This window comes from Lycium barbarum, chromosome 4, assembly GCF_019175385.1.
Source record: "Lycium barbarum isolate Lr01 chromosome 4, ASM1917538v2, whole genome shotgun sequence".
NCBI lineage: Eukaryota > Viridiplantae > Streptophyta > Magnoliopsida > Solanales > Solanaceae > Lycium > Lycium barbarum.
In genome coordinates this window covers 13,564,506-13,577,274 of record NC_083340.1, presented here as the reverse complement: position 1 = coordinate 13,577,274, position 12,769 = coordinate 13,564,506, and the positions used below count along the sequence as shown (strand labels likewise).

The window sequence follows — 12,769 nt, the reverse complement described above, 5'->3', positions numbered from 1 at the left end:
TACACTCACTTCATGGCTCAGTGATTGATTTTCCTAGTCTGTCTCCACATTGATACGATTTCCTGAGCCATTTTCTATGCATATCATTTGATCCTTTTCTCCATCCTGATCATGATCAGTCTTCTCATTGTCAGAATTGTTTGGAGTAGCATCTTGTACCCCATCTGCTGTCTTATTCAAAACTTGATTATTTTCATTTGGCTGCTTGTTGATGTAAATTGCAGGATGGGGTTTATCAACTCCAAAAATTGCTCATGTAGGTTTGAAAGTTTGCTTTGGAGGAGCACTTTTCCCTCTAGTCTGTTTTACAGGGGCACTTTTCCCCCTTTGGATTTTATCATCAGTTTTCCTTTGAGCCATTCTGCCTCGCTGGTCCTGGCCCTTGTTTTCAACCAGAGTTTCTGCAGCTACCACCTCATTCTGAAGATTTGATCTAGGCTCTTGAGGGTCCGAAGGAGGAGGGTCCTTTTGTTCCCTAGGAGTATTGTGCAATTTGACTCTCTCCAATTCCTTTCTTGCGCTCGCCTTTTTCTTTTCAAGAACACGACACTCCATTAAGTCATGGCCGAGCTTCTTACAGTGTTTACAGTACTTAGGTATGCTTTCATATTCGAGATTTTGCACAAAGCCTCTAAGTGGCTCATTATCATCCTCTGTTCCAATCCAAACGCTGTGCACTAAAGGTTTTAATAAATCAATTTCCACTCGCACTTTTGCCATGCTAGGCCTGTTCCTCGTTTTAGTGGCCATGTCAAGTTCGATGGGCGTACCTGCTTCAGTCGTAATTTGCTTGATATAGGGCTATGAGTGCAGATGAAAAGGAAGTCCTGGCAATAGCACCCATACCGGTACGATGGGGATATCCTCCTCTGGTTTAAAATCTGGAGACCACTTTTGTAACCAGATTTGGTATCCATCCACCTCGGAGACCACTTTTGTAACCAGATTTGGTATCCATCCACCTCGATTACTCGATTACGAAAGATGCCATTGAAGTCTTCTTCATTATTGAAAGTTAGGAATATGTTGAAATTGTCAAAAACCCCAATTGTAACTGTACCTTTCATTGCGAAAGTTTCATGAAATTTTGACCGGATGGAGTCAATTTGGGGTCTTGTTTTCAGGTATCTCCCAACCACCGTGCGCCTGCAGGGGTTGGCCATTTTCCCATAGTATTCTCGAGTTCTGTAAATCAATGTCGGCATTCCATTGTGTACGATCCTTCTTGCCATAGCCGCCGATTGATCGCTTCTATTTGCAAGGTTTTGGGGCTCCGATAGAGTGGTAGCATATGTGCTACCTGCTAGGAGTTCCCTATTAGAGCAGGTGGGTTCAGTGAGATTAGATGGCTGAGGATTTGAATTCGACGGTGGGTCACCGGTCGGCGACCCTATCGATGAAGAAAGAGAGAAGTCGATATTAGGTAACGGTAGGAATTGCAACGTCTTTAATTTTTAGAGAGAAGGAAGACCTTCTCTCTCTTGATAAATGTTTTTTCGTTTTTAGTTAGGAACGTCACCCATTGTCGATATTCATTAATTTCTTCGGCAATCGAATTCAAGCCAATGATCAGACTTCTCTTACGGTAAAGCTTTCCCTTCTTTTTTAGTGATTAATATAGATTACTTATTATATAACTATATAATAGTATTTAATTACTAGGGATTGAGAAATACATAACTTTATAGATTTAATTTAATTAAAAATTGTATTATCTTATTCTAAGCCCTAAAATCTTATCATATTCTTAAATTTGGGATTTTGTACAATCAACTTAGGGTCTTGAAAAGTCAGGTTTGCTTTTTTTTTTTTTTCAAATGAATTTGGGAGAAGTTTATTGGTTATTTATCCTCTTTTTAATAATATAATGATGATAATGAGCCTAACATGAATTACATAGTACTATTAGTGATTATATTTTAAATAATTGTTTAGTTTGTTACTTTGAGAAGTATTTGCAATTGTAAGCAATGATGCTATCTATTATTGACCATTTTCAAAAAATGAAAACGCGTCGAGTTCAAGTATGAGTTGATGATGTACTTTTGTTATATTAGTATTAAATTAATTATATTTGATACTATTGAAGTTTGTTTGCTATTGTAATCAATAAGTTTTTTAAGAGTCTCACGCCTAACTTTGTCGCTAGTAATTGGCGCGCTAAAGATAATGGTGCCCCCGTTGCGCTCAAATCCTGGGCCGGCCTCTACTTAAAATGTTGGTCAAAATTCATGCAGTTTGAATCTCGGTTAGCGAAAACATTAAAAAAAATGGGTAATTTGTGGAGGTTGAAAGTTGTAATTCGCGGAGGTTTTAGCCTCCGTTAGTTGCTAGAGGAGGCCAATACCCCCGCAAATTGCAACTTTCAACCTCTGCAAATTATCCATTATTTTGTAGTGAAAGTGCCCCATAAATTGGGATAGAATGAGTACAGTCAAACCTCTCTATAATGACAGCGTTTGTCCGAAAATTTCATGACTGCTATAGTGAGGTGATGATATGTATGTATACTGACATTTGATATTTAGATTTCATTTAACTGTTATAAACAAAAGTACGAAAGTTTTTTTTTCTTTTTTTACTTTTTATGCTAGTATAAACGAAACCAAAAATACTTGTTAATTTTAAAATCCCAATTGATTTTCACATTTCATTAATTAAAAATTGAAAAGACTAATAAATTATTAAGAAATCCATAACTAGTTATACCATCCGATAAAGAATTAAAATCTAAGGAATATATGCATTTAAATTTTCAAGTTTGATGTAAGAATTCTAAAATTGTAGATTGTTTCATAAATTCCAGTCTCTTAGTAATAATATAACGTTTGAACTGACGAAGATTTTTGTTCAAACTTTCAGGGAATTCAATAGTTTTCCCTTGAAGGCTGTCTAAGAGCTTAATAGTATAATTGAAGATTTTTAGATATTCGTACTTGAAATTTACTATGTACATGGAATTAATGATGATTATCATAAATATTTTAATACTTTATTTTATAGATAATATATTTCTTACAAAATATTATTACACAATATTTGAGTGTAGCTGTTATGGAGAGGTAATTTTATAAAGAGCGTACCGCTATAATGAATGCCATTGCTGTTATAGACAGAATGTTGTTATAGAGAAGTAAAATATAACATAAAATCAGTTGCGGAGAAAATCAGGCTGTTATAGTGAAATGTTGTTATAACGAATGACAATTATAGAGAATTTTGACTGTATATGTTGTGTGTCTAATTTCTCATGATCTTACTTTGTCTGCCCAATAATAATTTAGGCTTTTCTCGTTGGTAAAGACTTTGGGAATATTATCATTTCCCGTTTTGTCGTTCTTCATAAGGAGAAAGTCTCTGGATTTATTACTATGGGAATGCCATTTTATTCCCCACGAACTTTGGAGCTTCATGAAGGCCAACTCCCTGAAGGCTTCTATATCTCAAGATGGAGGGTATGTATATTTTTTGCTTTAATTAATTTGTGATTTGCTTTCTTCATGATTAATATCAATTCTAACTCTACTTAGCTAGATGTCTTCAATTCTGGAGATGTTTTTCAATTTTTCATTAAGGCCACTCACTGTTAGAAACAAAGGTTTTTCCACCGACATATAACGGGAAATTTGTTATAAAACATGATTTTCCCACCTCATTTCACCGAATCAGGTCACTGTAGGAAAATAGGTTTCCATTGAAGCGCTGAGAAACTTCATAATTTTTCCATGTGAAAACACTACTATTTAGGTTTTTCCCACCAACATTTAGTGAGAAATAGTCACTGAATATTTTCACTGAAAAATTCAATGGGAAATAGATATTTTTTAGTAGTGAATTGTATAATCACGCAAATGTTGCACGTATGACTATGACATGTTTAAAACCACCATTTTCAGAAATTTTTATTTTTTTCTTAAACTACTCTGTGTCGATTCAAATTATGTGACTTCTAGTTAGCTAGGTCTGTTCAATTTTGGAGACATTTCCTTTGCAGGAGCCTGGGAGAGCTGAAGCTGATTTTGGTCGCTTTGATGCGAAAACAGTAGTGAGGAATATATACATTCTTTTCTCGAGAAGTGATGAAATGCCAATAGCCAATGATGAAAAGCAGGAAATAATGGATATTTTGCAACCTTCAACACCTTTACCCCATTGGTTCACTGAGGAAGACTTGGCTATATATGGAGCTTTGTATGAGAAATCTGGATTCCAAACTCCATTGCAAGTTCCCTATAGGTATATCACAAAGACCTAACTTTATTTGAAATGGAAAGATCTATGTTTTGTTACAACTCAGTGATACATTCGTATCACAACTTTAGGGTGTCTTTGGTACCGTTGACACCCAATTTTGTCCCTCCTTTATTCCTATTTATTTCCTTGGGCTTTTAAATTTATTAACGAGCTAAATACTTTGTTTTCACTACTATTTTTATTACTATTAACATCGTTACTTTCATTACTTCATTACAAATTTTAAATGGTTCGTCATCACTTTATTTTCGGATTTTGTACTCGTTAAATTAATTTTACTTTATTAAATCCTTTACTTTCTACATACTAATTATTATTTGTCTTCACATAATATATATTGTACTAGTTGTTAATTAGAAACCCAAAAAATAATTTAAATAAAGAAGAAGAACCCACATTTTTCGGACCAACATTTGATCTCAAATAACCAGCCCATATATTAAATTTAACAGCCCAATGCCCACAACCAAAATTCACCCAGACCAGCCCAAAAAAGGACGACCCGGTCCATTCCCCTTCATTTTCATCAGCTTCCCCTAAAACCTAATTCCTTCATACCGCCGCACCTCCTCTCTTCGCTCACCCGCTCCCCTCCTCTCTCCTCTCTCTCCCACGCTCCTTCCACTTCTCCTTGTCCCCCCACACCTCTGTCCCCCGCTCCTCTCTCTCATACACTCCTCTTCATCCTCACTCTATAAATGACAAAGAATTACTCAATTGAAGGGGGATTATTCAGTGTTTTTGAGGGACACAGACAATCTTAAAACTTGATTTCTCCTTTCCGGTGAACTTTGGCCGGGAATGACTCAACGTTTTTTAGAAGGAATTACTCAACATTTTTAGAAGAGGTTTTACGGAGCGTTCTTCAGGAAACGATTATTCAGCGTTTCCAAAGCCTACCCTCACAGTTCATACACCTTTGATCCATTATCATCTGTTCTTGAACATTTATTCAACATAAAATTTCTGGTCTGTTTCGATCTGAGGTTCGAATCGTTCGTCGTGTTCGGGTCTATTCATAACGAGAGAGTAGATTTGACGACCTCGACACCCCAGTTCACTGCGCCAACAAGAGGTAAATTTGCTATCTCTTTATTTTTTTATTGGATTTGTAGTTATGTTTTGCTAATTTTAGTATCAGTTTAAGCTTAATGTAGTTAATTATGTTTACCAAGTTAATTTTATCTAGTTTGAACAGAGTGATTAGTTAAGTGGTAATTTTGTTTAATCGATGATGTTTGTTAAGTTATTTGTTGGCTATGTTAGTTAAAAAAATGTTTATGTGTTGATGTTCTGATTTATGGTAACCAAGGATTGTGTTCATTGGGTCTGAATTATTGTTGTTATACTGCCAGCTTTAGACCTCTTGTGTATGACTTAGATCTCGGTTAGTGCTTATCTTATATGGCTTCATGCTTTGACATCATGAGTAGTATATAAATTGATGTGTATCCTTGAAGCATTGCCTGTATTTGTCTAATGTATAAGTTTGGCAACCTGTCTAGGTATCTTGATCCCTTTGGGTCTAGTTCTGGGTTTCTCAAATATATGTGTGGTCTGATACATACTCATACTTAGAACAATTGGTGATTACTTTTCTCTATGTTTGTCCACGTCTACATAGTTGTTAGTTAAATCTGCTGTTTGGTTGCCCATGGATGTGTTGTGAATGTTCTGTCAACATATTAATCACAGTTTACTATACAAGCATGTTTTAGATTAGTGTTAAGATCACATATGTTCTAAAGGGTTGTGAGATGAAAGTAGCTTAGACCAACATGATGTCCTATAAGAGACCTATTGTATGGCTACTAGATTGATGAAGTTCAACTGATTACATGAATGTGTTAAGCTAAATTTCAGAACTGTGTACATGGAATTTGGTGTGTCTGCTTCAAACTATCCTTGTTTTACAAATCTTTAAATACGTGTTCGGTTTAATATATTTTCAATATCAATTGATGTCTCTCAAATGTTTGTTCTTTCTATGAACTTAGAAGTTTAAAATATATTTGGTGATTCTTTAGAACGAAAGAAAATATGCTGTTTTAGGTTCATCAAAATAAACTGAACATTAGTTAAATCCTTGATTAGCCAAGTTCTTTCGTTTGTCGTTTAGAATCCCAAACCTTCATTTCTTTACTGTTTTCTGTCGCTGTTGGTTTGTAATGAAATGTTTCTATTTATATAAGATTATGTTGATGCTCATATGAATATGTTTTTACCTCTGATGTGTTGATGAATCATGAAAACAGACATTAAACACTCCTTTTGTCGATTCTCATCGTTTGGAATTTAACACACTGTTCTCTAGTACAATTTATTCCTTTCGTCATTCCAACTAGAATGTCATGTGTCACGTGGTTTGTTTAAATTCAATATGAGCTTAAGGCCTGGCAGATTCTGTTTAAATTGGGTTTGAGTTCCTACAGTTATGGTTTGCTTTCTTTGTGTCTAGAAAATATGATGGATATCCGTACCCCTGTCAAAGAAGTATGCTTTCTAATTAAATTTATATTATGTGGGATGTTAGCTATAAATATGCATCAAGTATAACTATAACATTTTCGTGATGATTTCAAGATATTCGGCAGAAGTGTTCAATTTGCTAGTTGGTACTATTGGACTTAGAAAGAAGTGAGACATTTTGGGGATCGCTAAAATTCGTTGGCAAAATTCATTTGTTGATCTTAAGAGATCGTTAAGCCATTTCTGTAATCGGTCTGCCCTCTTCAATGTGTTGTCTTACAAAACTACTATAAAATCTATACATAGGATATACAGATATGTGCAATATTGATATATTTTAGTGTATACCGCCCTGTATATAGGATATTATTTGCTTGTGTGTCTTCATTTGAGTCCTTGAAATAGAAATATTGTTGCTACGTTGGGTTCTTCCTTTTGGGTGGCTGTCTGTACAAACCAGGCTGTTGCCATATAGCTACCTGTTACTGCCGTTGTTTACTATAACGAACCATCGATAGTTTGCTGTTATCTGGCTGAATCCCTGCTACCATATATCACTTTGGCCAAACATTGTTGACTGGTGTTGGTCGTTGCTTAATTGATATGGGCTGCTGCTCAATTGCTCGTGTAGCTGTTAAAACTCTTTGTGTACATCTAATCCGAACATGGATCCATTATGTTGGTTTAACTTCTTTTCTCATTACATGTTTAATATACCTTGTTTTAGTTGAAAGCTGTTGGACCTATGCTATGATTCTACCTACACATACCGAGCTACATCACTTACATAAGGATTTTACATGACTAATTATAAGGAACTAAGTGTATCACGTGCCTAAGCCATTGTATTTCATTTCATGCACCTCTATTTTGTCTGAATCTGTACATGTTTGTTCATTTGATCTCTGACGATAGTTGCCCTTTTTATCAACACCTTAACTGAATATGATCAATGTAAGGACTGGCCTAATTGGTCCATATTAGTTCAATCTGTTTGCCTTACTGTCTAAACGTTATATAGAACTGCTATGTCCTTCTACAATTGGTATTTGCTTTCTTGCATCCTGAAAGTGCTTCCACAAATGTCTACAATTACTCTAAGTGCTTGCTTTTCTTGTTATATTCTCAATCAGCCTCATAATACTTTACTTGATCCATGTTGCTGTTTGTTGACTATGTTTGCTGAACATTAAGTGCTTTTCCTTAAAATTGGTTAAGGCAGTTTAGGCACATGACTGTATATTCACATAAGTATACTCACAACTAATACATTATTAGAGAGGTTTACATGGTCATTAAAGATCAAGCTTAAACCCTCCCTGGTGTTAGCCATGCCTGGGATTCATGAAATCCCTTGAAACTTGTGCAACATCGGGAATACGGGGGCAAAAGCTTTCCAATATTAACCTTCTACACATCCTTATGAAGGTGTACACATGGAATATACTTAAATATACACAATATATACATAATCTACTGATTTGTTTTGAGTTATATTTTACATGTTTAACCTTGTTTATTGATCTGCATACTAATCATTTTCTTTCGTTTTTATGCATGACTATCGCATACGAGTCCAAGCGACTCGTCATCTCCCGCATTTGGCGTTGGGCTAAAGGCCCAACGTAACTCCTCGAGTCAGCTGCATACAGTAACAGCTAATCGGCAGCAATATATGAAGAAAATTCGCTGGGCCGAAGCCCAACTGCAAACAGATCACAACAGTCCAAAATGGGTTGAGTCCATTTACATTATATCTACTCCTCTATTTTTTTTTTGCGTGCATTTAATGTGTATGGTACGACTAACATTTTTGTTTGTTAATTTAGATAAACCTCAGTGACATTAAGGGTTTTAGTTAGTAATGGGTAGTTAATTCCACTAATTACATTCATTTCTATTTATATTCTAAACTATTTGTAATATCTATAATACTTATTTGAGTAATTGATTTTCAAATAGCATGCCTACACATTCTAGGGTTAAAGGAATCATTTTTCATTCTTACCATCTTGGGATTTTCAAAACATCATAAATTATACACTAATGTTAGCTTATTTTGAGAAATAAAAAGGCAAGCTAGTACTGTGGATAACTTCTTCACTTTTGCTCCTTTTCAACGCTTGAAACATATATTTGCTAAAACAATCCTTACATAGTCTATATTGAACTTTAGTCTTTGTAAGTCTTTACTTTTAATAGCACTTAAAAATCTTCTTTTATACAAATAAATATTTTTCTATAAGTTCTATTTTAAATAGCATTTGCACAGGTCTATCTATAACTTTAGCCACATTTACAAAGCTACGTTCTTTTCTATAATACTATATGTACACTTAGCCTAACTAATCATAAGTCCAGTCGGTTAACCATTGTTAATGAGTCTTAAAGGGTGCCTAATACCTTCCCTTTAGACTAATTGAACCCTTACCTAGAATCTTAAGTTTCGCAGACTTTAAACAGAGTTAACTTTAAAATAACTTTAATAAACTGTTAGGTGTCCTAATTCAGCATAAATAATTAGGTGGCGACTCCTTAAAAATAATAAAAAAAAAGGGAATCACCAATATGTTGTACTTCTAATTTAATCCGGGTTAAAATGGGGTATGACAGGTACAAAGTGTTTTCCTAGAAATGATGTGGTTTTATTCTTAATTACTCCCCCGTCCCATAATAAGTGTCACCTTAGTGAAAAACACGCATATTAAGAAACCAATAATGCAATGTTAAGTTTACCAGATTACCCCTATATAATAAAAATAAATTACCTTTTCTTCTTCATTAGAGCATGCACAAGTAGTAAACCTTTTGATATTGGGAATCCAATAATACCAAGTTACTATGTGGCTTTTCCAATCATCATTTAGATGTTATACGATTGGAAAAAACTTGTCAATTTATGTCTTGGTTTCCTAAAGTGACACTTATTATGGTTTTTTTTTTTTTGCTAAGGTGACACTTATTATGGGACGGAAAGAGTATTATTTTGGTATTTTGTACGTAAGCAGATTGTTTCAAAAGTGTTTATATTATAATATAGGCAAACATTAATGGGGTGGGTGGGGGTGGTGGTGGTTGGAGGATGAGAAGACAATAAATGTGGAATATCACTTACGGACATGTTCCAATTGAACACCTAAATATATTATAAAGTGATCTTATTAGATACTTTCAACTAAAATTTTAGGAAAGTTTATGCGTGTGTTTTCAAGCGTCATTACGTAGATACGCTAACCAATTAAAGTATGTCACCTCCTTTAGTTATACACATTAGCCTCAATAAGCCGTAAAATCTCTGACATGTTTGATAGTGTTGTTTATAATTAAAGGAGGTAACATATATATATATATATATATATATATATTTCACGTGACTACTTAATAGGCGCTTGAGAACAAGCACAAAAAGTTTTCCAAAATTTGAGGTGAAAGTGTCTTAATTATGAATACTTTATCGTACGTTCAGGTGCTCAATTGGACATGTCATAGTTCGAGTGTCTAATTAAAATTTACTGACAAGTTTAAAAGGAAGTTGATGTATTCAGCCAAGTTATTTTATATACTTCCATCAGGAAAGTCATTAATTCCCTCATTTTTAAAGGACTTATTTTCTTAGAAAAATGTTCTCTAAATATGACCAACTAAACATAAAAAAATTGAAAAATATTTTCTACCAATATACCCTTAATCAACACTTAGACATTATTATCAAATCTTTACTGCTCAAATATTTCATCAAAACACTACTTGCTTTGCTAATCACACTATCAATATTTAATTAATATTTTTTTTTCAGAAATATAATTTTAAATTACGTACCAACTAAACGTCGAAAAATATGTGAGAAAATCACTCATTTTCCCATGCCAAAAACACCCTATGAGTTAACTAACATTTATAAAACTACCAAGCAAATTCAAGTTAAAAGAGAATTGCTAATGAGTGTTACCTCTTACCTGTACTGGTAAAAGAATATAGGAATAGTAAAATAGTCAAAAGTATGTACAAGCTGACTCAGACCACCTTGTAAAAAAATGTAGGAATTGTTTTGCTGGTTGATTGGCTACATGAACACTTTCTTGATATTCTGTATCTCTTTTTAATTTTTGTTTTGGTTGTCTATGAATTTCATCATGCAATAGGTCACTGCATGAAGTAGTAAACATTACAGATCCAAGAGTTGATGTTCCAGCAATGTTTATTATGGGTGAGAAGGAGTGTTTCCTTAAATTTCCAGGAGCTAGAGACCACCTAAGTATTGAAGGACTCAAAAGTTTAGTACCTAATTCACAGATAGTCTTTGTGCCAGAAGGATCTCATTTTGTTCAAGAACAACTACCTGAGGAAGTTAATCAACTCGTGCTCAGTTTCCTTACTGAAAATAGTAAACTTCATTAAGGCATTGTTGTTGTGTCGTTGTTGTCGTCGTTAATAGTGTTGTCTATTTAAGTGTGGATGAATTCATCTGGGATGCTCTATCAATATGCATTCTACAATATGTAATATTTTGCTGTATTCTGTTTAAATTGTTACAAGTCTCTTTAGAGGGTTAAAATGTGCACTGTACTATCCTGGTGATGAAAACATAATTAAGGAAACTGAAAAGGGTCAAACATGTCAAAGTATTTGAAATTGAGCAAATATGCTCTTCATTAATAGTCTATTTACATATGCTTTTACCATTCAATAGTTGATTCAAATATGTCCTTAATTTAATTGGATCCCCCAATTAACCTAATTAACAAGCCAAAAAAGGTCAAGGATGCCTTTAATATGAGAAATTGCTCTGATATATCCTAAGTTAATTTTAAGGTAAATACACAAATGGAAAGTACAAATCTACGTAAGATACTTTCCAATGTCCAAAAGAACTGATGACTTGAATTTAAAAGAGAGTATCTCCTAATCTATAAGGAATTTGGATATGATTTGTGCATAACAATTGTAGCCCATAGAGTGTAGCTTTTGATAGTTCAAACAGTTCATCATTTTAGTTCCTACAAATAGCCTTGACGGGCAACCACATTTTGGCATTTGAAACTTAGAGCTTGTTTTGTAGGAAGTCTCAGCTAAAATAGTCATGGTATTAGATGCGGTATTATTTTATACCATGTTTGGTGGATATTTTGGGCATGCATAACTAATACATGGATTATTTAATACTCCAAATGGTGTATACCACCATGGGATAACTTATACATGGATAAAAAACTAAAATGACAAAATTAGCCTTGTTTTGTTCCAAGAAACCTATAAAGGCCAAGCATCCAAGGGTATAATTGTAACAAATTATTTTTAAATTTTTTAAAAATAAATAAATATTCAAATGGTATCTTTTGTGTCCAATTTTAGTGCAATCACTACAAAAAAGTAATTTGCGGAGGTTGAAAGTTGCAATTTGCGGGGGTTTTAGCCTCCTGTAGCAGCTAGCATAGGCTATAACCTCGACGAATTGTAACTTTCAACCTCCGCAAATTACCCCTTTTTTTTGTAGTGAATAAACCAAACACCCAACAAAAATAATCCCCGTATTACTAATCCATGTGTTACTAATCCCTACATTACTAATTCCTGCATTATTAGTCCATGTATAACTTGGCTTTGTACCAAAAGGCTCCTTAGTGTTTAATTTTGAGCTAGAGTGGAGATTGAAACTTATTGGGGACTCTTCTTCATTAAAATACAAGAGTATTATTTGGTGTTTTTGAGTTTATTTTAATCATTACGCACATGATTTAATACCATGTTATCCTTTCAAATACTAGATCTTGAGTTGGATCTCTCAAGAAACTCAAAAATCAGCACAAGTGTGATTACAATCTCTGAATGCTTAGAGGTAGCCTCCTCACTTGTAAATGATAATTGTTGAGTATTTATGGTACTAAATGATATTTATATAGTTGTTTGGGGTTCGAACGACTATAAGTGAAAGACCCTAGTATTTCAATTAATGGAGTTTGGTGATCTTGTAAAAGAATATTGTGAATGGTGTTCAGAAGTGTTAACTGGTGAAATATAATGACCCTAATGAACTTGTTAACTATTT

The 12,769-nt window shown here is 34.0% G+C and overlaps 1 protein-coding gene across 1 annotated transcript; it reads left to right on the top strand.

Moving 5' to 3' along the window:
- The first annotated feature begins 803 nt into the window (after positions 1 to 803).
- LOC132637175 (uncharacterized) lies at positions 804 to 11,191 on the top strand. Its single transcript, XM_060354309.1, has 4 exons — positions 804 to 872; positions 3,285 to 3,455; positions 3,995 to 4,236; positions 10,866 to 11,191. The coding sequence occupies exons 1-4, from the start codon at positions 804 to 806 to the stop codon at positions 11,119 to 11,121; spliced, it is 738 nt and encodes a 245-aa protein (XP_060210292.1). The 3' UTR covers positions 11,122 to 11,191.
- Positions 11,192 to 12,769: the final 1,578 nt, after the last annotated feature.

Coding starts and splice junctions, on each gene's coding strand:
- LOC132637175 (XM_060354309.1), top strand. CDS start 804: ATGAGTGCAGATGAAAAGGAAGTCCTGGCAATAGCACCCATACCGGTA. Junction 3,456..3,994: donor TCTATATCTCAAGATGGAGG/GTATGTATATTT, acceptor TTTCCTTTGCAG/GAGCCTGGGAGAGCTGAAGC. Junction 4,237..10,865: donor CCATTGCAAGTTCCCTATAG/GTATATCACAAA, acceptor ATCATGCAATAG/GTCACTGCATGAAGTAGTAA.